Source organism: Oryx dammah, unplaced genomic scaffold (genome assembly GCF_014754425.2).
Source record: "Oryx dammah isolate SB20612 unplaced genomic scaffold, SCBI_Odam_1.1 HiC_scaffold_29, whole genome shotgun sequence".
Classification (NCBI taxonomy): Eukaryota; Metazoa; Chordata; class Mammalia; order Artiodactyla; family Bovidae; genus Oryx; species Oryx dammah.
Genome location: NW_024070213.1, coordinates 42907445 through 42931114, shown reverse-complemented (window position 1 = coordinate 42931114; position 23670 = coordinate 42907445). Strand labels below are relative to the sequence as shown.

Here is a 23670-nt window from a genome sequence, read left to right as displayed (position 1 = left end):
CTTTATTCTGTCCAGCAGGGACACTGTGACTCAGGGACGGCAAGTCTTTGGCTCAAGGCCACACATCAGACTGGAGTCTAAGTTGGGATGAGAGCCAGACTCTCCCAACTTCTAGTGTTGTGCTGCTTCCCTCTCGCAAGCCCACCTGGAGTGCCCCCCACCCAGGCCTATTTAGGGGTCCAAAGCAGCCCAAAGGAACACAGATAGAAGCACTGTGGACCCTGGGAAAGCTATCAGGTCCACACCGGCTGTGCCCTCTATGTGGCCCTGCCCCAGGCAGCATTCCCAGGGCACTGAGCCAGGGCTGCAGAGGGAGGGAAGTAAGGGGAGCCGCCCTCTCCTCCCTCCCCTGCTGCTGCCACCAGAGGGAAAAGGGCTGAATCAGCAGCTCTGGAGGCGGACAGGGCTCCTGGCTGTCTCTCAGAGATCTGGCTTAGAAAGCCTAGCATCTGAGGACAAAGCCTAGCATCTGAGGACAAAGGGATGGGGGGTGTGGGCAGGCAGGGTGGGGACACAGGATTGCTTTGGTCCAGGGCCCATTGTGTGCTCCTGCCACGTACAACAGGCCCGCTGCAGAGGAGCCTCAACTCAAAGGTTTGGAAAATAACATTCTTCTTCAGTTGCTAGTTGTGTCCGATTCTCTGCGATCCCATGGACGGCAACATGCCAGGCTTCCCTGTTCTTCACTGTCTCCCAGAGTTTGCTCAAATTCATGTCCATCAAGTCAGTGATGCTATCTAACCATCTCATCCTCTGCCACCCTCTTGTTTTGCCTCCAATCTTCCCCAACATCAAGGTCTTCTCCAAAGAGTTAGAAACTAATATTTTTTAAGGGAAGTGCTACATTAGTTATTAAAAGTGGTACAGAATTCCAAGTGGATGTTAAAGCAATCCTTTGTAGAAAAGAATTGGAAACATCCATATCACACATTTGATCCATAGCTCAGCTAGTAAAGAATCTGCCTGCAATACTGGAGACCACAGTTTGATTCTTGGGTCAGGAAGATCCCCTAGAGGAGGGCATGGCAACCCACTCCAGTATTCTTGCCTGGAGAATTCCATGGACAGAGAAGCCTGGCGGGCTACAGTCCATGACATCGCAAAGAGTTGGACACAACTGAGGGACTAATCACACATTTGAGCTTTATATTTTACACACTTTCTCTGGAATGCCATAGGAAGGTGCTAATGTCATTTTGATGACTTAACTTTGCTATATAAATTTAATAAACTAGGTATATATAGAAAAAAAAAAAAGGAGCCTCATCTCACTTAACAGGTGAGGAGGCTGAGGTCTGGACAAGAAAACCATTCTCACCAGGTTCTAGGTCCAGCTTCTTTGACTCCCAGCTGTGGTCAATGACCCAGAAAAGGGCCCCTTGTCCCCGCCCCCAGCTCCCAGCCAGCTGGCTGTAATGAGGGGCAGGGCTGACAAGAGGGTTGGACTCTGGAATATTATACACAACTTTAATAATATTCTTCCTCCCACTGTCTTCCATCATCCGGAAAATTTCCCCATTTGTACATGAGCCCTTAGTCCCCCAGCCATTCTGCAGCTCTCCACAGCAGCCCAGGTAGCTTGGAGACAAGCCCTGGATCAGACAAGACTGGGTTACATCTCAGCTCCACTTCCTTCCAGCTCTGTTGACCTTGGCCACGTCCCCCTACCTCTGAGTCTTGGTGTCCCTGGGCCAGAGGGACATGAGGAGACCTAAACCATCTGAGCAGCCTGGCAGGATATTCAATGGGATACATACACTGGCCACCAACCAGTGCTTCTCCCAGTGAATATGGTGAGGACATTAGCCCATTCTCCTCAGGCACACATCTGAGACACAGACTCACTGACTCTCAGAACCAAGCTCCTAGCCACACCCACCTTCCAGCCCAAAGTTTGGACGAAGATATAAAAATAGTAAAACTCGGTGCTTGCAACAAGAACCCTTCATGCATTTTTTAAAAATAAAATGTGCCCGTCATAAAGTGAGAGAGAACAGAAAACAGGATTCCTGGAGTCAGCTATGCAAGTGGTGTATGGCAAGTCACATATCTATTAATAACTGTTCGAGGGCAGTCATCAAGAAACTAAACAAAGGAAACCGTGAGCGCCACCCACTGGGGAGTCACGGAGCCAGGCACCTGCCCCACGCCACCCGGCCTTCTGATGTACCCCATCCGTCCCCTTCTTAGGGAGCTGGCAGGGGGTAAGATGGAGGGCCCACTGAGATGCGCCGTTCCCTCACTTCTTCCAACAACGTGGGTAGGGGGTCCAATAGAACCATCGCTTTCCCAAGCTGCTAGCTTACTCTGCTTCCTGGATCTGCAGAGCCCCTCCTTCGACCAACTGAGTAGTCGAGGGTGAACTTCGCCCTCCGGACTCCATTTCTCCGTCCTGGGCTTTCTCAGCAACCCACGTCTGTCCTACAGGTGTTCATCTGACTTGGGCGAGTTTAATCTCATTTTGCAGAAGGGGAAACCGAATCCCCAAGAGGCCTACAGAAAGGAAGAGCCAGCCCCATCCCAGCCCTCCTGGCCCCTAACAAGGACGGCGGTTACACAGCGGGAAACTGAGGCTCAGGGAAGCAGGTGCGCCAACTGGCTCCTCCTCACGGCCGACTAGGGGCAGAGCCAGATGACGGGGCGGGCAAGGTACGCGGGAGGCTACTGCCACCTCCCACTTCTCTCGGCCAAATTAAGGGGCGCGACACCTCCACCCCCAAGCGGGGGGAGCCCCAACAACCCCCCACTCCCACTTCGGGCTCAAACCCTGGGGAAAACTGCCGCCAGCAGCGGCCACTCTTGGCAACACCCAGGGCTCTGCTAGAACAGACCCCCGCCCCAAAGAAACCCGCCGGCGTCTTCGCTCCGGCCACCGCGCCTGTAAGCCAGAAGCCTAACACGAGATGGACGAAAGCAGCCGCCGCGGCGCCGGGGAGGGGCCTTTGAGAGTCAGCTCCGGTGGAGCCGAGCAGAACCGAGCAAAGCCGAACTTGGCCGAGCGCAGCCGAGTCCAGCCGAGTCAAGCGGGTCTGGCGGATCAGAGCCGGGTCTGACCGAATGGTGCCGAGTTGAGCCGAGTTCGGCCGAGTGGAGCTGCTGGAGGGAGCCAAGGGGAGAGCGGAAGGTCACTCGGCGCCCCCTGCTGGACACAGAGCCCGGCGTTCGACTCATCCGAAGCTAACGCTCCGGCGACAGTCAGGGGCTACTGAGCCCGTTTTATGGATATGAAAGCTGAGGTTCCAAGACGTTTCGAGCCTGGCCCAAAGGCACACAGAGCTAAGAAGTGGTGGCTGTGAGGTTCGAAACAGATTGTATGGCAGAGAGCTTACCTGTCACTGCCACCCACTGCAGTGATCATTGTGTGTTTGCTTTGTTCTCGCAGTAATTGCTGCCATTTATCATGGTCATCCAGGGGCAGGCACCTGCCCTGTCTGATGATCCGGGGTAGACCCACCCTGGAGCACAGAGATAACCCCTGTTCTTGCAGGTGGTGAAACCAAGTAGGCTCTGGGCCCGCTGACCAAGCACAGCAGGGCCAGCTGTTCCCGTATGCAAATATTGACATGTTTCCCAGTCATTAAAGCAGAGAGCAAGTCGGAGAGGCCCTATACGACTGCAGGCCTCATTTTCCCTTCCTGTTTACAAGATGGCCAGAGGCTAGGAGCTCCTAGCTATCTGCAGGCTGTGTCCCTGGGCTATGTGAGCCAGGACCTGGGATGTCTGGGACCCTGGAGGAGGCCAAGTGTGGCTCCAAGCACTGTCTTGTGAAAAAGTGAAGACTGGCCTTGCCCTCCACACACATGTGTATGCTCAAATACATCAGTGACGTTCACTCCTGTGTGCAGGCCATCTTAGCCTGCCAGACAGGCCTATGCCAAGGCTGCAAGGCTGGCTGGAGGGTGGCTGGGCTGGGCTTCTAGAACACAACCAATATCACAACAAATGAGCAGTGTCAAAGGAAGGTCAGACTGCATCAATGGAAGCAGCCACCCTCGCTGGCCAGGGGCTCCTGGAGTTTGTCTGGCTTGATGTCAGCCGTCCTTTCTTTGCTTCTCTCCTGGACATTTGCCATTCCAAGCAGAGCCGAGCCCACAGGTCGGAAGAGCTGCTTCACGCAGTAGCCTGTCTTTGCACTTGTCTCGATGAACATGGTACTGAGTTCTTCGGCGTGCCGCTTGCCCTCTTCAGTGGTCATCTGCCTTCACTGGCCAGGTCCATCTTGTTGCCCACCAGCAGCATGATGACATCACTGCCCCGCTCTGTCCTGACATCAACAATCCAGAGGCCTGGGCTGCCCTTCATACTGCTGAGTCTTGCTCAAGGACATCGCCTGTCACCACCAGTGGCTGCCAAGGAGGAGCTGACACCATTGGCCTCTGAGTTCTTTCCACACCCAGCATCACTCCTGCCACACTCACCTTCATTTTCGTAGTTTCTAAAAACTATAGGCGCTGGAGTGGGGACTAAGAAAATGGGGTTCTTGGTCTGCCTCTGGTGCTGTGACCATGGGTGAATCATGTGACCATCCCAGGCCTCACTGTCTTCAGCTGTAAAATGGATATGAGAGCTGTTCAATAGTACTTTGAACATCTTTCACACTTCTTCCCAGAGCACAAACTCCAGTTCCCTCTTGACGCTTGGCTGGGCTATAACCCCTCCAGCAAGATTACCACCCCCACCCATGGATGACTTCTCACTTTTGTTAAAGCATTTCTCAGGTTTATTTAATACATAGTACCTACAATGCACTGTGAAAGTGAAGTTCTAGTTACTCAGTTGTGTCCAGCTCTTTGCGATCCCATTGATTGAAGCCCACCAGGCTCCTCTTTCCGTGGGATTTTTCAGGCAAGAATACTGGAGTGGGTAGCCATTCCCTTCTCCGGGGGATCTTCCCAACCCAGGAATCAAACCTGGGTCTCCCATATTGCAAGCAGATTCTTTACTGCCTGAGCCACCAGTGAAACCTTGTACAATGGACTGTACTACTCACATAATCTTCTTAACATAGATGTCTAGCCTCATCTTCATCTCAGAGAGATGGAAACTGAGGCACAGAAGGGTTAATCAAACAGCTAGTGAATGGATGAGTGGGGATTCAAAACCAGACAGTTCCAGATTGCAGGGGCTTAAGAACCACCGCTTTATCTCTTATGTTCAATGCGACTTCCTTCACCCCTGAAGACAGACCTTGTATTTCTCTACCTTCTGCTTTTTGCATTTGGCAGCTGTTCTATAAACACTTGTTGAATGAAGACATGAATGAATGATAATGTCCAAGGTCTTCCAGAGGCCCAGGAGAGGCAGGGATGCTGGCTTTGTTTTGCTGGTGGTAATTGTATTAGTTTGCTAGGACTGCTGGACTAAATTACCACAAACTAGGTGATTTAAACAAGCAAAATGTATTTTCTCATACCTCTGGAGGCTGGAAGTCCAAGACCAACGTGTCAGGCAAGGCTGTTTCCTTCTGAGGGTTGAGAGGATGGGCATGTTCCAGACGTCTCTCCCAGTTTCCGATGGTTTTCTGGCTGTCTTTGGCACTGACTTTTGGGTGCATCACCCAGCATTTTCCCCATGCTCGTGTCTGTGTCCTGATTTTCCTTTTTTTAAGAACACCAGTCATACTGAAATAGAGATCCATCTTACTCCAGGGTAATGTCATCTGAACTCCTTAAGACTGGAAGGACCCTATTTCCAAATAAAGTTACATCTGGAGGTACTGGAGGTTAGGGCTTCATATGAATTTGAGGAAGAGGGACACAATTCGATGCACAGTGGAAATTAACTTCCTAGGAGGTCCTATCTGACACAGCTTCTGTCCCTGAACTGGGCCTTTCTCCCTTTCATTCACTGCCTTTCTCTGACCCCAGGGCCTTAGCACATACTGTCCCCCTGCCAGACACACTCAGGCTCACCCTCTGCTCTCAGTGCCACCCCCAGCACAGACCCCTCTCCCCAGTTGTGTTCCTCCAGAGCACACTGCACTAGCATTCCCACTGCATAGTGGTCCGTTTACCTGTGTGGCTGCCTGTGAGCGCCACAAGCATGGGAACCAGTCCAGTGTCAGGGCCTTGCACACAGGAAAACCTTTGTCAACTTAAGGAACTTTGCCCAAAGAGGTCAAGTGAATGACCAAGGCCACATGGTAGGTTTGTGGCAGAGTGGGCCTACGTCCCGGGTCTCCTGACTTTGGGTCTTATGACGTTTAAGGGATGTGTTTGCCCTCTGGCCTTCCAGTAGACTCACCAAGTCTCACCAGGGCCTGCCGGCCACAGAGGAGCGCCCTGGTGTTTTGATGGGACTGTGGCCTTGTATAACTCCCCTCACTTTATACCTGGAGTTCTTGTTGTCTTTCGAGTGCTTTCTTCTGTGTCTGAAGTCCTTTGGAACCCAGGCTGTCACTTCCGTATGGGACAGTGGCCTCTGTCTCCCCCATTCCTTGGAGGTGAAAAGGGCTGTAGCCCTGGGTCCTTGGCTTCCTTGTCCCAGGCCCTGCAGACTCCTTTCTGCTGGTGCTGAGGCTGACGTATGAAGTCCTAGTACAAGCCATGGGCTGTTGCCTGGCAACTGCCTCTGAGACAAGTTTAAGGTAAGGTCTTGGGTCTTGGATGTCTTGAGCAACTTGGACATCTGGAGAGAAGGAATCAAGCAGGGAGGACCATCACCACCCCTTCCTGCCTGTTTGGGCTCACAGCTCCAGAGCCTCTCCTGAACCCATAGCCCCTGTGGTTCCCATAAGCCACAGATTCTAACCCCAAACCCCCATATGGCTCTTTCCACCCCCTCGATTCTTCCCACATTTATTCAGGGTCACCACAGTGCACCAAAGAATTGATGCTTTCAAACTTTGGTGTTGGAGAAGAGTCTTGAGAGTCCCTTGGACTGCAAGGAGATCAAACCAGTCAACCCTAAAGGAAATCAACCCTGAATATTCATTGGAAGGACTGTTGCTGAAGCTGAAGCTCCAATACTTTGGCCACCTGATGCCAAGAGCTGACTCATTGGAAGACCCCGATGCTGGGAAAGATAGAAGGCAGGAGAAGGGAATGACAGAGGATGAGATGGTTGGATGGCATCACTGACTCAAGGACATGAGTTTGAGCAACTCCAGGAGTTGGTGATGCAGGGAAGCCTGGCATGCTGCAGTCCATGGGGTCACAAAGAGTCAGACACAACTGAGTGACTGAACAACCACCACATTGTACCAATCAAAGGAAGCTCGAGTAACAGTGTGACAATTTCCCCCTGGAACTGTGAAATGGAATTTCTCCCATTCACTCATTTATCCCAAATCATCTTATGAAGGGCCCACAGCATTGCCAGGCGCTGGGAACATGGATACATCAGGCTTGAACCCTGCCTGGAAGCACAAGGCTAGTAGGACACTCCCCTTCCCACACGCACATGTGTGTGCACAGGTAGTGAGTGACACATAGGAAGTCAGGGAAGCTGGAGGGCTGTGGGCTCCAGAGAGGTGACCCTAGCCAAGGCCCCACTGCCCACACAACCTTGGCTGCCAGCAGTCCCTCTGCTCCCACCCATGCACAACTGCCACACACACAGCAGGCCCTGTGTTTCACCCCAAGGCACCTTCTCTCGTGGATATGGCTAAGATGCCTGAGCACCTACTATATGGCCTGCCACTGTATTTACACACTCCTCCTCCATCCTGCTATTGTTGCTGCCTGTCTCATTTCTCCCTGCCATTGAGAGTCTGTCCTTGACCTAATTCCCTACCTCACTGGTCAGGCCAAACTGTCCGTCACAGTGTCCCACCTTCTTTGTAGCTGGAAAGATGGACTTATGACCCACATCTGACCAATCATGGCATTCTATCACCTTGTCTTTGGTGATCTATCCATATGGCCATCATGTGACCCAGTTAGAACCAATCAGCTCTCTTCTGTGAGGTCTGAAATTTGGACACAGCAAAAGAGTAGGTTTACTGCTTTTGGATCAAGCTCTCTAAGGATATAGGCTGAGGCTTGTCAGAAGCATCTTCCATGACTCCTGGAGGACCAGGACTCTGGAAGGCAATACACAAGGAGGCCTGAGCATGCAGAGCTGAGAGACAGGAGAGAAGGAGTATCCTGATAGAAAGGCATGCATGGACACACCCCCACTCAGGCACACCAATCTAAAACACAGTGCTAGTCAGAGCAGTTGGCCCAGGCCAGTCGTCATGTGTCACCAACTTTATTGACAAGAGTGTGAGTCAGAATTTTCCTAAGGGGCCTCTCAGCCACCCTTGTCAAAGTGGTTCACTTGCCCCAGGAATCAGGAAAGCAGGAAATTCTGGAATGCCAGGGGTCCTCTTCCCTCAGACCCCCAGACCCTCCTCGGGAACCCTAGAATGAGGACTGGGCCTGCAGGCTCCAACCTCCGTACAAGCTCTAGTTTTGTCCACTTCCTTCCCCTTGATGGGGCCTCATTCTCCCCCAAGCCCTGCCCCCCGATTCTTGGCCTCTGAACCTCAACTTCCCTTCCTTGGATCCTGTAGTGTCCTTACCCCCAAGGACTGGAAGACAGAGAAGCCACTTCATGAGAAAGGAGGAGGCTGCCTCCACTCTATAATCTGTTAGGCCCCAGCCTCACCCACTGCAGCCTACATGGCAGTTTACCCCAGATGACTCCTTTTCTTCCCAAATCCCAGGAGGCAGGCAAACTGGGACAACCACTGCCATTTTATGAGGGGGAAACTGAGGCCCAGAGAGGTCAAGGCTGGACAGGATCTGGAGGTCTCCCATGTTGTGGTTCTCATGTTTTCTCTGAGGACCCCCTACCCTCTGAAGGGTGGGGGTTGGGAGATTTAGCAAGAGGTGCCGCCCTCCTCAGAACCAGTCTCGCTGTGGCTCTAAGGGGTCATCTCGGGGAGAGAGTCCAGGCCAGCCCAGGCCCAACCTTGCACAGTGGCCTCTCCCTGTGGTCTCCCTCCAGCCTCCTCTAGTCTTTACTTCCTTGAGCCTTCCCGCCCTGGACTGGGGAATGAGAGACCAGGATGCCTGCTCCCCAGCCTGCCAGGGCCATGCCACTCCTCCCAACCTCTCTGGGGAGCCAGGCCCTGCTTCTCAGCTCTGCCCCCAGCTCCCATCAAGGCCCAACACTTCAGCGTGCTGCAGGCCCTCAGGGGTTGCTGGCCCCATACCTTTCAGGGCATTAGCTTTTCCATCCTGATGGCATCCTTTCCTGGAGTTTGATCAGGCCAGGCACTGACTGGCAACCCAATTTCATTGATGTTGCCGCTGAGCTCAGCCCAGGGGGGCCAACGTTGCCCCAAGGTCATGAGACAGATCTGACCTCCACTTTTTCTTCCCTTCCCCCTCTTCTGCCTTCTCTTCCTCCTTTTTCTTCCCCTCTCCCTCCTCCTCTTCTTCCTCTTCTTTTCAGTTCTATTTAGACGTTCTGCCTTTCCGTGCCAGTCCGCCCAGGCCAGGTCCCTGCCTTAGTCAATGAAAGGGGAGAAGCAGGGAGAATTTCTCCTATGAGAAGGCTCCTGAGCCCTCAAAACCCCGAGACCCCTTCCAGCCATAGGACACAAAACAAGATGCTTTGAGGGTTGGTCAGCTGCCCCCAACAGGGCCTGAGCTAGCCTTTGGGGGGGCCTGTGCAGTATGGGGTCCTTGTTTAAGAAAAGGAATACAAAATTACAAAGACAAAATTAGACTCAGAGCTTCAGAAGGGCCCAAGCAGTCAGGGACCCTGAAGCTGGAGTTAATTAGCTTCCTGGAAAATCTGCCTCTTCTCTTGTCCAGGAACACAGGAGTCCCAGCACTGACCATCTGGACCAAGAAGGCCTGGAGGTTATCAGGTTGTTCAGCAGGTGAGGCCTGAGGTCCAGAGAGGAGAAGTGCTGGCCCTTGGCCTTGCAGCAAGAGGAGCAGAGCTGATGTGCGGCCTGGGCAGTCTCACACCCCTTCTCCCTACTAGGGAAGACTTCCTCCCATTTGGGGCTGCAGTACTGACCCCTGTGACTACTGGGCCCCACTCCCTCCTTTGTGAACCTGACTGAGCCCAGGAAATCCAAGGCCTTGGTTTATCCTTCTGAGGGCCAATATTCAGGATGCTCTGTCTCTGAAGGGGAGAGCCCAGCTGTACCTCTCCCCTTGTTTGTGCTGTGCGTGCTAAGTCGCTTTAGTCATGTCTGACTCTTTGCGACCCTATGGAATGTAGCCCACCAGGCTTCTCTGTCCATGGGGTTCTCCTGGCAAGAATAGTGGAGTGGCTTGCCATGCCCTCCTCCAGGGGAACTTCCTGACCCAGGGATCAAACCCTCATCTCCTGTGGCTCCTGCATTGCAGGCAGATTCTTTACCCCTGAGCCACCAGGGAAGTTCCACCCCCTCCCTTATCCTGACCCTATTCAGGAAGATCAGCCCAGTGGTGATGCCCCTCCAGACTTTTCATCGGATAGAGCTCATCCAGGCCGCTGTCTCCCATCCCTGAGTCACAGAGGAGAAAATAAGGCCCAGACAGGGGGAAGCCACCTATCTGAGGTCACACAGTAAGTCACACAGCAAGGGGATTAGAGCCCAGGCCTCCAAATATTCCATTATGGGCCCCTGCTACCTCGGGTGGCACACCCTAGGTGCACCCACAGTCTTTGCCCATTCCTCAGGCTACCCTGGCCCTCCACAGGCTTCTAGAGATAGCTGATGTGCAGCGTGTCGGATTTCTCCCCAGCCAAGGGTTCTTGGGGTAGGAACTGATGCTCCTTGCTGGTGGTGCTGCTGGGAGGCTGCTCCTGCCCACTGGGACCTGGCTGTATGATCTGGTTGACCCGGCCATTCATCTCCCCCCAGTTCCCCTGCTTCCCTGCTCCCTCGTGCCGGTTCTCCCCATCTCCATCCTCCTCTTCCTCCTCCATCTTCTCCGGAGGCCCCACGGGAGGCTCCTGGTTTTGCACACGGCGGGAGGGCCTCAACAGAGCCCTTCGGAAGCCCTGCTTGAAGCGATAGGAGAGGAAGCCATAAAGGATGGGGTTGGCACAGCTGTTGGCATAGGGCAGGGCCACCACCAGGAAATAGAGGCCGAAGAAGGCAGGCTCCTCGGGCAGCGGGCACACCACATTGACGATGTTGAGCACGTAGAAGGGCATCCAGCAGAGGACGAAGAGCGCCACCACGGCCACCACCATGCGTGTGACCTTGCGCTCAGAATGCCGCCGCCGCTGGCACGAGGGGGCCCGCACCCGCCGCCCAGCGGAGCGCACCTTGACCACGATAAGCAGGTAGCAGAGGCAGATGACCAGCAGCGGCCCGAAGAAGCCGAGCGCGGCCGTGTAGATGATGAAGCCAGCTCGCCAGGCGGCCGCCGGCTCGGGCCACTGCATGTGGCAGGTGCTCATGCCGCGGGGCACACCCGAGAAGACCACCACGGGCAGCACCACTACGGCTGAGGCGACCCAGACGGCCGCACTGACTGTGCGGGCCACGGGCGCCGTGCGCCAGCGGGCTGAGCGGGCGGGGTGCACCACGGCCAGGTAGCGGTCCACGCTCATGACCGTGAGGCAGAAGATGCTGGTGAACTGGTTGATGCCATCCACAGCCATGACCAGGCGGCACATGAGGGAGCCGAAGGGCCAGTAGGACAGAGCGTTCTGGGCAGCCAGGAAGGGCAGCCCCAGCATGAAAAGCTCATCGGCCAGCGCCAGGTTGAGGATGTAGACATTGGTGACCGATGGGGTGGCTGTCTGTCGCAGGACCACGTAGATGACCAGGGAGTTGCCCAGCAGGCCCACCACGCACACCACCAGATAGACCAGTGGGATCAGAATGCCGCTGACAGCCAGCCCTGCCGCACTTGACGCTGTGGACGCATTTCCGAGGACAGCATCTGGGGGCCAGGCTGTGGAGGTGTTCCCGGGTTCTGAGGTCACGGGCACCAGTGAAAGGGAGCCAGGGGTGTTCATGGCCAAGAGAGGGTAGGTCAGCAGCCAGCTATTGGCCTGGAGGAGGGAGGACACAGCTTGGTCAGGGCAGGGCATGACTTTCTCTCCGTGGCCTCTCCCCAATCACACTGAACTTGGAGACTCCCTGGGCACCTGCCCAGAGTTGGACAAGTCATTCATTCATTCTGCACAGGCCAGCAAGGGAGGCTGGCAAGGTAGTCCCACTTCTCAGACAAGAAAACTGAATCTTAGAGAGGTAAAGTGAACACCCTATATGACGCAGTAGGGGTGCAGCAGGGGACTTGGGATTGCCTGCTCCAGAGGGCAAGACCAACAGTGGCCTGGTCCCTTCCCTTGTGTACAGGACAAGTGTCCCACAAATGTTTCAGTAAAGGGGCAAGTGGATCATTCATTCAGCTGCTGACAACATAGGTCCTTTTCTCTATACCAGCCCTTTTCAAATGCTTTTGACACCACTGCCTTTTATATTGCAACTCAGCGATGTCATACTCTTCCATAACACAATATGTGCCCTTTCTACATATGATCGCCTTACTGGCAGAGACCCAAGTGGATCACCCACTGATAGACTCTGAGATAGACTGTGTCCTTCCCCCCCAAATGATATATTAAAACCCTAACCTCCAGTGTGATGGTGTTAGGAAGGAGAGCCGCAGTGGGGGGTGATTAGGACACAGGGGTAGAGTCCATGTGGATGGGATTAGTGCTGTTCTGAAGAGAGGTCCTAGGTCCCTTCTGCCATGGGAGGAAACAGCTAGAAAACAGCCAGCTGGAAACCAGGAAGCAGGTCCTCACCATATATTGAATCTCCTGGCACCTTGATTTGGGGTTTCCCCACCTCCAGAATGGTGAGGAATGAATTTCTGTTGTATATAAACCACCCAGTCTATGGGATTCTTTTAGAGCAAGCCGGACAGACTAAGACACCCCCCAACAGGTCTCAGCTCACACACTTGAAAACACTGCTGCATGTCACCCATCCTCAGTGTTGAGCCCAAGTCTCTAGATGAACTTCAGCGGATCCATAGCCAGCCCCCACCCCCTGCCCAAACTCCAGTGAAAGGTAACAACACCTCCTTGTATTTTCTGGGCAGAGGCCGGTGCATTCATCCAATTCCTCAGATTCTGAATGCAGTTAAGAACCACACACTCAGAGGTGTCCCCTTCCCTGGGAATCAAAGCCCCTGAGGATCCTCTCGGCCTGGCCCATCCCACCGTGCCCCCTACAAAGGCCCTGCCTAGGACGATGGACTGTGAACCTGGGGTCGGGCGGCTGCTGTCCCTCCTGCTCCCAAGGCTGACTGATGGTGGAAAAATTCATAACATGTTGGAGGTGAGGACAAGAATAGTCAGCTCCCCCCTGTCCCAGTGGGGTGGGCTCCTCTGAGAAGAGGGCACTTCAAGGAGGCCTTGAAGTGTGAGTAAGAGCTTGCCCAGCGGCTCAGTGGGAACCAGCACCGCCCCCACTGTGTGAGCACCTTCTTACTGCACTTCTCCTGTGTCATGAGGAGCCAGGCCTCCTCCCGGCGTCTCTGCCGGACTTGACTCTCCTTAAGCGTGGAGATGCTCATATTCAGCTCTGGTCCTTTCCCGCGTCCCTTCTACATAAGTTCTGTCTCAGGGTCTGAGGCACTGAGTGAATCAGAGGAACCCCGGGTGGACAAATCTCGACAGAAAGGGAGGATGAACTGCTGACGGAGGGGACCCAGGCCCTGCTGAGGGAGGGCCCCTGGCCTAGGATGCCCTCGCCTCCTCAGCAGGACTCCCTGGCTCTCTGAAGACCCAGTTATAGGCCAGGACTGGAGGCCAGAGCCTCCTCTGGGACTGGACTTTCTCCCTTTTGCAAATGATGCCCCCTCTGCCAGTCCCTCGGCTGCTGGCTTCCCTGACTCCCTAGGGAAACCCCAAGGGAAAAGGAAAGCTCTCAGGGGAAACTTCCTCCAGTGTCCCCCTGCCTGCCCAGCCCTGGACCTGAAATGCCTTCAGCAGGACCTATGGTCCCCACTGCCCTGTCCTGACATGGCTTTTCAGATGTGAAGCTCCTTCAGAGGGGAGGCACCCCAACTCAGAGAAGACGCCTCTAGGTGGGTGAGCATGTCTGATTGCCCTTGCCCAATGACCTGGATTTTCCAAGGTCTCAGAGCAGGCAGGGCAATGCCAAAAACGGGTAAGAACCCCTTCTCCCTGGCTCCTCCTGATGCTTCCCCAGGCTGACTGGGCTCAGAGCATCCCCTCTTTGCTCCTCTAAGCCTCAGGAGAGCCTTCAACCTCCCGTCACCCCAGGCACTAGTTGAGGGGCAGTCTGAATGGTGGGTTCATAGGATCTTAACAGTACTGCCAGTCCCTGGGGACTGAGCACCGACTCCAGGCTCCAGGCTCAGCAGTGACGTGCAACATCATATAGGGTCTTATGAAGAGGGCACTAGGTTGTCCCCACAGTACACACAGGGACCAAATGAGGCTTTGCGCTTGGCTCACACAGTTGGGAAGGGGCAAAGCTGGGAGGATTCATTACACCAACTCCCGACCCATCCATTTCACAGGCTGGCAAACTGAGGCCAGGCCTAGAGAAGGCACTTATTTTAGGATCATAACTGGTCAGGGAAACCAGCTGGCATTCAGCTTTCCTACTAGCCTATTCAGAACTCTCCTTACTGCTCCTTAGGCTCTTGAACTATTAAGATCATGGATCCAAATCCCTAGACCCTTAGAGACTTAAAAATGGAATTTTAGAGTCTTAGAACTGACTTGTAGAGTCATAGATTTTTAGACTCTGTGTCTTTGAAGTTCAGATTTCCAGAATGCTGGACTCAGCCCTTAGACCCAGAATTGTGAATCTGGGAACTTAAGAGTCCAGACCTCCTTGGCTGGGGAGCTCTGCGTCACCAACCCAGCCACCTCGCCTCCTTGTGTGCAGCTCCTCTTTATAGCATCGCTGTCAGGTGGCCAATCACAGCCCAGGGCTAGAGGAGGGAGGCTCCTAAGAGAGGAGCAGTGAGCCAGGCAAACCTAATTTCCAGGCTGCGGGGACAGATGCCCTGGGGGAAGCTTGAGGGCGAGCTCTGAGGATGGCGTCTCCTGCCCAGACACACACCTGTGTACCCACACACACACATGTGCTAACACACATAGCCTTGGCAGGAACACAGGGTACCAGCCAGTCCCTGCCTTCGCGCAGGAGAATTAAATAGCCCCTCCCAGAGCCCCTGGCCCCCCTGGAAGACTCCCTGCCTCCGCCTTTATCTGGGCGCATCTTCCCTGTCAAAGTTTAACAGGCCAGAGTGCCAGAAGCAAGGAAATTATACCTTTCCTCGGGTGTAAGTCAGACCTGCAATTTAGATGCTGCCTTTTAAGGAGGTGGGGTACTCTGCATGATCTGGTTCATCCTTTGGCGAGGAGGGCCTTTTTCTCCCTGTCTGGTTTATCTTTGGCACAAGCTTGCCTGAAAATCGGGGGCAGACTCCTTGGAAGGCTTTTCCAGAGGGAACAAGGGTCCAGAGAGGGTGAGCGGCTGCCCTGAGCCCCACAGCAATTCAGAACGGCCTTCATGGATGCCAGATCATTCTCTGTTTGTCTATATCCCACCCTCTTCCCTTCTAGATTGCTGGCTTTTAGGCACTGGACCCTGAGTTATTTGTACCTGTAACGTTAGCACCCAGCACAGCACCCAGGGCAGCACCCAGAGCATCGCAGATATGAACAGACCAAGAAGTTCAGCAAGTAGAACTCAAAGCCAGGTGGGAGGATGCTCCTGGGATAGGCCTCAAATACACATCATGAGATCCTTGCCAAACCCAAGAGGGAGGGTTTTTAGAGAGGAGAAAGTTGAGGCTCAGAGAAGTTCGGTCAGTTGTACAAGGTCACGCATCTGGTAAGTGGGAGGCCAGAAGTTGAGCCCAGTTCTGCCTATTACCAGTGCCTCCTGGTTTTGCAGGCTTCCCTGAAGGCCTTGGGCTGAGAGATAACAAGGACTGAGACAGCCCTGGGCAACACAGGCTGATGGTCCCCGGCTGACTCTGCATTCTGCTTGCTCTCTGCTCCCCTGGGCCTGCCCCCCACGAAGAGGCCCTGATGGTCTGTGCCCACTTCAGACCTGACCCCCAGGAGCACAGCCTACAAGCCCACAGCCCCTAGGTTGGGGACTTAGTGTCTGCCACAAAGGAATGATGCCAAATTTCTGTGTGACCTTGGACAACTCACTTCCCACCTCTGGACCTCAATTTCCTCCTATTAAAATAAAGATGAGTGTACCCACCTTCCAGGTTTGTTGTAAAGATTAAATGGGAGTGTGCTGAGCACAGTGCCCAGTCCAGAAGGGGAGCTCAGGAAAGCTGGCACTTAAGCTAAATGCCATGAGGCATCTGGTTTGTCCAGCTCCGACACTGCTGTTTTGTGATTCCGAGATTCTGGAGTCATGATATGAGATTCTAAGATTAATGCCCACCCCCCAGGCCCCAGGACCCTTCTGTCCATCAAGAAAGTCACAGGAAGTCCTCCTTCTTCCCTAGACTTTCCTACCCTCTCCCAGCCCCCGGCCCCAGCCTCCCAAGTTCATCCTGGGCAGAAGGCGGGCTCCAGCACCCCACCCTCTGGGACCCCATCCAGGCCCCAGCCTCCTTACCTGCCCATGGGGCGAGAGCTTCCCTCCTTGCGGCCAGGCTGGTTATCATTCTGCTGTCCCCTCTCCCTGCCCAGTCCCCAGGCATCCCTGAGCACCCCTGAGCTGGGGTCCCCACACAGTGCCCACTTCTAGACTGCTGGCGGGACCGGGCCCCCTCCTAAGCCTGCAGCGGCCACGGCCACGTCTGCCCACAGAGCCGCTCCCATCTGGTCTCCGGCCCTGACTTCCCACCGCCTGGTGCGTCACCCCCCAACTGCAGGACACGTCCTGGGTGGTGGGGGGAAGGGACACAAATGGGGGTCTGTAGGCAGGAGGCTGGGGGTGGGGTGCAGGGAGAAACCTCCCAAGGAAAAGAAGAGCAATGAGGAAGAGAGGACTATAAGAAACCAATAGAAAGAGAGGGGAAACGGGGGTCGGTCGGAGGTGGAAAGACAGGGAGAGACAGAGAGAGAAGACTGCGAGTGGGTGGAGAGCCAGAATGAGGGGGAGTGATGAGAGATGCCTGACAGCAGAAGAGAAAGAGGAGGAAAGAGCAGAGAAGGGGCCAGAGGGAGGGATGCAGAGAGAGATGCAGGGAGAGGGCGCGGGGAAGGAGGGAGGGGAAGGAGGGGGTGGCAGGGAGAGTGACAGAGAAGGATTGTGCCACAGATGGTGGCATGGAGAGCCAGGCAAGGAGGGGGCAGGAGTGGGGGTGCGGGAGGGGCCGGGAGGAGGGGCCGGGAGGAGGGGCCAGAGCGCAGGTGCGGATGAGGGAGGAGGGGCAGCAGGTTGGGGAGGAGGCTGGAAGGGGGGACAGATCTTGTTACCGGGGAGATTTCAGCCACCCACGCTGGCCTTGGCTCTTGCAAGGGGTTGGAAGGAAGAGTGTGGTACTCAGGGGAGCTGGGGGCCGAGAGCCAGTGGCGGGACGCCTCCGAGGCCACGGTGCACACATCCCCCAGGGCGATAGCTGGGTTCCAAGGTCAGTGCTGCAAGGAGGGCTGGGAGCGTGGGGCGAGCACTGGGTGGGGAGTCCACAGTGCTATGGTCTGGGTCCCCCAGCTACAGCGGGAGGCTGGGTTGGGGCTCTCAGCCCTGAAACTGGTTGAGTCTGGGGAGCCCCCAGGCAGGGTGAGGAACAGAAAGGTGGGGTAAAGAACAACTACTTCAGGCTTTGGGGGCCAAGAGACAACATGAAAGCTGGTATACAGGAGAACACAAATTCCCACTCTGTCAATTGACAACATTTCAAATATAATAATAGCAATCGAGGACTTTTTTTTGTTTTTGGTGATACAGATCTACTGCTGAGAAGAGTAGAATTCTTCCCCCCCCCCCTTTTTTTTTGGAGAAGGGTAATGTTTTGCTTCATTGGAGTTCAAAGTTAGCATTTCCTTTCCTCAAATCAGTTGCAAACGGTCTTCTGTAAAACCCATCCTTAGCTGGCAGGCTGTAAAAAAAAAAAAGCAGGCAGTGAGCCAGACTTGGCCCCTGGACCATATTTGCCAACCCTTAAGATTTCTGTCTGTAGCTTGAGCACAGGCCTGATTGCCCCTGGATGCCATGCCCCAGCTCATGCCATGTGACCATAGGTAAGTTGTACCCTCTCTGGGCCATGAGGGGTTTCCTCATCCGGACCATGGGGAGATTGTTGTTCACTTGCTCCATCGTGTCTAACTCTTTGTGAGCCCATGAACTGCAGCATGCCAGGCTTCCCTGTCCTTCACCATCTCCCGAAGTTTGCTCAAACTCATGTCCATTGAGTCAATGATGCCAACTCGTCCTTTGTTGCCCCCTTCTCCTCCTGCCCTCAGTCTTTCCCAGCATCAGGGTCTTTTCCAGTGAGTTGGGTCTTCACATTAGGTAGCAAAAGTATTGGAGCTTCAGCTTCAGCAACAGTGCTTCCAAAGACTATCGAGGATTGCTTTCCTTTAGGACTGACTGGTTTGATCTCCTGTCCAAGGGACTCTCAAGAGTCTTCTCCAACACAGTTTGAAAGTATCAATGCTTTGGCACTCAGCCTTCTTTATGGTCCCGCGTTCACGACTGTACATGACTACTGGAAAAACCATAGCTTTGACTGACGTTTGTCAGCAAAGTGATATCTCTGCTTTTTAATATGCTGTCCAGGTTTATTACAGCTTTTCTTCCAAGGAACAAGCGCCTTTTAATTTCATGGCTGCAGTCACCATTCACAGTGGATTTGGAACCCAATAAAATAAAATCTGTCACTGCTTCCACTTTTTCCCCTTCTATTTGCCATGAAATGATGGGACCGGATGCTGTGACCTTCGTTTTTTGAATGTTGAGTTTTAAACCAGCTTTTTCACTCTCCTCTTTCACCTTCATCAAGAGGCTCTTTAGTTCCTCTCCTCTTTCTGCCATTAAACTGGTATCATCTGCATATGTGAGGTTGCTGGTATTTCTCCTGGCAACCTTGATTCCAGATTCTGGGCAGATGGGACTCAGTCATTCCTAAGTTCCTCTTTCAACAAGAGCATCATAAGTGTATCAGTAGCAGGTAGTAACAACAGCCTTTTGGGCTTCCCTGGTGGCTCAGCTGGTGAAGAATCTGCCTGAAATGCAGGAGACCTGGGTTTGATCCCTGGTTTGGGAAGACCCCCTGGAGAAGGGAACAGCAATCTATTCCAGCATTCTGGCCTGGAGAATTCCATGGACTGCATAGTCCATGGGGTCACAAAGAGTAGGACACGACTGAGTGACTTTCACTTTCATTTATTTTATGAAGCCTGCATCCCCAACTGGCTGCATCACCAAGCCTCGTGGCTACCACACCGCCAGTGGTGAGCAGTGTTAGCATATCCAATTTCCAGATGGAGAAGCCAGGGTCAGAGAGGGCAAGCAGTTTGCTCAGATCACACAGCTAGTGAGTGGAGAGGCAAAGTGACTTTGTGCCAAAGACATCTTCTTAAGTATCTTGCCCATTTGGGTGGCCTGACCCCTTCTCAGAAGGCAAGGGGAGGTAAAAGCCAGAAAGGGAGGGGAAAAGGGAAGGAATCTTTATAGAGCACCTACTATGCACCAAGCCCCTTTCCACACTGGGCCATTCCTCAGGACCAGGGCTGGACTGACTCTGTGGCTAGGTTCCCAGTGCTCGTGTGTTATAGACCCTCAGAAAGCCAGCAAGACAATGCCTGCAGAGGTGGTAGTCAGCACAGAGTAGGACTATGGGGGACACAGCACTTCTGCCTAGAGCCCATTCCCCAACAAGGCCCTCCCTCCAGACATCAGTGATCTGTGTGCACAAGGTCAAAAGGGGCAGGTAGGCTCTGAGACTCCTAGGAATGAGGGGTGACATCAGAGACCCTGTCCCTCTCTCACCCAAGGCCCTCCAGCAACTTCTCAGAAGCTCACAATAAAGCCTAGCCCCTGCAGCCCAGCAGGCTTTCACCCTCCCAGCCTTGCTGCCTGCCCGAGTCTCCTCTGCTGATCTTCTTCACCTACCTGAGGGTTAGGCACACCTGGCCTGTTTCAGCCACTCTTCTGCTCTGTCCTCCATTCATTCATCAGACAGGTGATCTCGGAAAGCCTTCTGCTGGTGAGGGAGATGGGGCGGGAAGGGCTGTGCTCTGTGCTGAGGTGAGGACCTGCTTGCGTGTTTGAGGGACCAGGAGGAGACCAGCATAGCTGGAGAAGAGGGAGGCAGGGAGGCCGCCGAGGCCAGAACACACGGGGCTTTGTCATCTCAGGCCGAATGTGTTGCGAGTCTTGCAGGACATGAGCAGAGGAGTCTTGTGATCTGGCGTATGGTTTTCAAAGGCTCACCAGTCCAGAACTGGTGAGAAAGTATTAGTCATCCTCAGGGCTTTTGCACAGGCTGTGCCCCTTGTTTGGATACTCTCCGTGTCTTCTATGCTGGGCTGTGAGCTCCAGAAAAGCAGACTCTGTGTGTGTCCCCATGGTGTCCCCAGACCTGGCACCAGCCTGGCACTGCACATTCAATGAGGAGAGAATGGATGGATGGATGAATGGATGGATGAATGGGTAGCTGCCGTGAAAGGAAGAAGGGGAGACTGATCTGCTGAACACCAGCTGGAGGTTGAAGAGGTGGTGAGGGATCCCGGGCACCAGGTTAAGGGAAATGTGACCTGATCAGACATTGATTCCACTCAGGGAGTCTTCCCTCAACAGGAGTGGCCCTGGAACCCCCCCATAAGCCCCTCCTCCTGAGGATGGCAAGGCAGAAGGAAGTGCAACTCCACACCTGTGAGCTCTGGAGAGCTGGGACGCTGTGTCTGGGAGCTGTGGAGTGACCCTGCCCTGCTTGGCACTGAGGTCCATGGTACACCTCTAACCTGGGCCTGAACCTGTCACCTTGGTCTGTCACGTCTACCTGGTGTCCTGGAGGGGCTATTGAGCCCACCTCCCCAAAACAGAACAATGTTATGTCTCCCCCATCAGACTCTGACCTCCTCAAACCTAAGGTCATGCCTCCAGCCTCAGCCTAGAAGGTTCCCCAAGACTGACTGTGTCTCTGCCATCAGATGGGTGGTTTTCCAAAAACTGAGGCCCAGACTCCTCCTATTCCTGAGAAGCAGGATAGATCCTCCTCCTCCTTCTCCTCCACAATGCACAGGTTAGAGCTGGCCACTGGGCAGCTACTGATGCTGAGGTCTGTCCTCTTGACTAAGAAGAAATTAGCCAAAACCCCTTCCCAGCCCAGGCCCTGGGGTTTCATTGTCACTGGAGTCCCTATTAAGGGTGTCCTGGCTCAGAAGGTAAAGCGTCTGCCCGCAATGCAGAAGACCCAGGTTCAATCCCTGGGTCGGGAAGATCCCCTGGAGAAGGAAATGGTAACCCACTCTGGTAATCTTGCATGGAAAATCCCACGGACCAAGAAGCCTGGTAGGCTACAGTCCATGGGGTCACAAAGAGTTGGACACGACTGAGCAACTTCACTTTCACTTTCTTTTCTGGTTCATCAGCCCCTGCTATGTCCTCCTGGGGTTGAATCTCAGCTTTGCCACTTATTGACTGTGTGACCTTAGATATGTTACTTAACCTCTCTGAACCACAGTCCATCATCTTAAACACCTACTGCACAAGATCACAGGGAATGAGAATTAGTTAACTCTTTTACCCAGCAACAGTTCCCAGGGACACTTCCTGCAGTCAAAAGAGATGGGTTAGCAGACTGGGCTGGTGAGTTTGAGTCCCTGATCTGCTTCAGTGAAGCAGCACGACTTTGAGAAACTCGTCTGCAAACCTTCTTTTTCAGTATCATGTGCCCCCACTTCCCACCCAGCCCCAAAGTTTCATGAAAAGGTCAAATGAAGGAAATGCCTATCAGCTTGTCTCTGCCCCTCCCTGCACCAAGCCTTATTGCTTTTACTTGAAACTCTCATCTTTCTACCTGTCCCTTCTGGGCCAGATCACCATCACCTCTTATTGGTCCGCCTGCTTCTGCCCTCATCCCCTCCTCACTAAGGAGAAAGAGTCTGTTAAAAACAAGTCATGTCAGTTGCTTCCGCCTTGAGACCATTCTAAGGCCACCTGTAACTGAAGAATGGAAGCCACAGTCCCCACCATGGCTGGGTACCCATTTAAGCTGCCTCTGCCTGTGTCTCTTCCCACTCACCCTTCCTCTCTTTCTAAGAGACATGGCTTTCAGGGAAAACACATATGCCCCAGGCCCTTTGCACAAGCTGTTCCCAGGCTCTCTCACCATCCTTCAACAGGTTCAGGGTGTCAGATGCTCAGCGAAGCCTTCTCTGAAGCCTTTCTATCCTCTGAACTTGCTCCTCTGTGCTTCCTTTTTATTTGTAATGCAATTACTTTTAATTTGCTTTTATCAAAGTACTGTTAGCAAGTATATGTTAAAAACCAATGGTGCTAAACAGATTTGTAACAGCAAAAAAAAAAAAAAAAAGGAGTTCTCCTTTGGCCCTAATCCATTCTCTATCCCAGAGGAAATTTCACCCCATTAGCTGTTTCTCCTTGTATTTATCTCTGTTTTGTTAAATACGCCATTTATTTTTCTATCACTTTAATCCCCAGTTTTGCCCATCCATACTGACTTCATATTATGGTAAAAAGATTTTAGGCTTCTTGCACACTCTAGTCTCTTTTCCCCATCCTCTCAACATAAGAAACTTTCTGTTAAATGCATATTCAGTGTCTCTGTTATTAATTTAATATAAATATTATTCCCTGCTCAGCCAGGAATTAATAAGTGTCTCATTTTTTCATTTGTTTCAGTTCAGTTCAGCTCAGCCACTCTGCCATGTCTGACTCTTTGTGACCCCAGGGACTGCAGCATGACAGTCTTCCCTGTCCATCACCAACTCCTGGAGTTTACTCAAACTCATGTCCATTGAGTTGGTAATGCCATCCAACCATCTCATCCTCTTTCATCCCCTTCTCCTCCTGCCTTCAATCTTTCCCAGCATCAGTGTCTTTTCAAATGAGTCAGTTCTTTGCATCAGGTGGCCAAAGTATTGGAGTTTCAGCTTCAACATCAGTCCTTCCAATGAATATTGAGGACTGATTTCCTTTAGGATGTACTGGTTGAATCTCCTTGCTGTCCAAGGGACTCTTAAGGGTCTTCTCCAACACCACATCAATTCTTCAGCACTCAGCTTTCTTTATAGTCCAACTCTCACATCCGTACATGACTACTAGAAAAACCATAGCTTTGGCTAGACAGACCTTTGTTGGCAAAGTAATGTCTCTGCTTTTTAATATGCTGTCTAGGTTGGTCATGACTTTTCTTCCAAGGAGTAAGCGTCTTTTAATTTCATGGCTGCAATCACCACCTGCAGTGATTTTGGAGTCCAGAATAATAAAGTCAGCCACTGTTTCCACTGTTTCCCTGTCTATTTGCCATGAAGTGATGAGACCAGATGCCATGATCTTAGTTTTCTGAATGTTGAGCTCTAAGCCAATTTTTTCCACTCTCCTCTTTCACTTTCAACTAGAGGCTCTTTACTCCTTCTTCACTTTCTGCCACAAGGGTGATATCATCTGCATATCTGAGGTTATTGATATTTCTCCTGGCAAACTTGTTTCCAACTTGTGCTTCATCCAGTCCAGGATTTCTCATGATGTACTTTGCATATAAGTTAAATAAGCAGGGTGACAATATACAGCCTTGACGTACTCCTTTCCCAATTTGGGACCAATCTGTTGTTCCATGTCCAGTTCTA

General features: G+C 53.0%; 1 protein-coding gene and 1 pseudogene across 1 annotated transcript; both read right to left on the bottom strand.

Moving 5' to 3' along the window:
• Positions 1-3204: 3204 nt before the first annotated feature.
• LOC120858558 lies at positions 3205-4302 on the bottom strand (annotated as a pseudogene).
• Positions 4303-10377: 6075 nt separating this feature from the next.
• On the bottom strand, positions 10378-17176 carry LOC120858557 (somatostatin receptor type 3-like). The gene is made up of 2 exons (XM_040234691.1): positions 16526-17176; positions 10378-11940 (listed from the first exon to the last, which is right to left on the bottom strand). The coding sequence occupies exon 2, from the start codon at positions 11902-11904 to the stop codon at positions 10636-10638; it is 1269 nt and encodes a 422-aa protein (XP_040090625.1). The 5' UTR covers positions 11905-11940; positions 16526-17176; the 3' UTR covers positions 10378-10635.
• Positions 17177-23670: the final 6494 nt, after the last annotated feature.

Coding starts and splice junctions, on each gene's coding strand:
- LOC120858557 (XM_040234691.1), bottom strand. CDS start 11,904: ATGAACACCCCTGGCTCCCTTTCACTGGTGCCCGTGACCTCAGAACCC.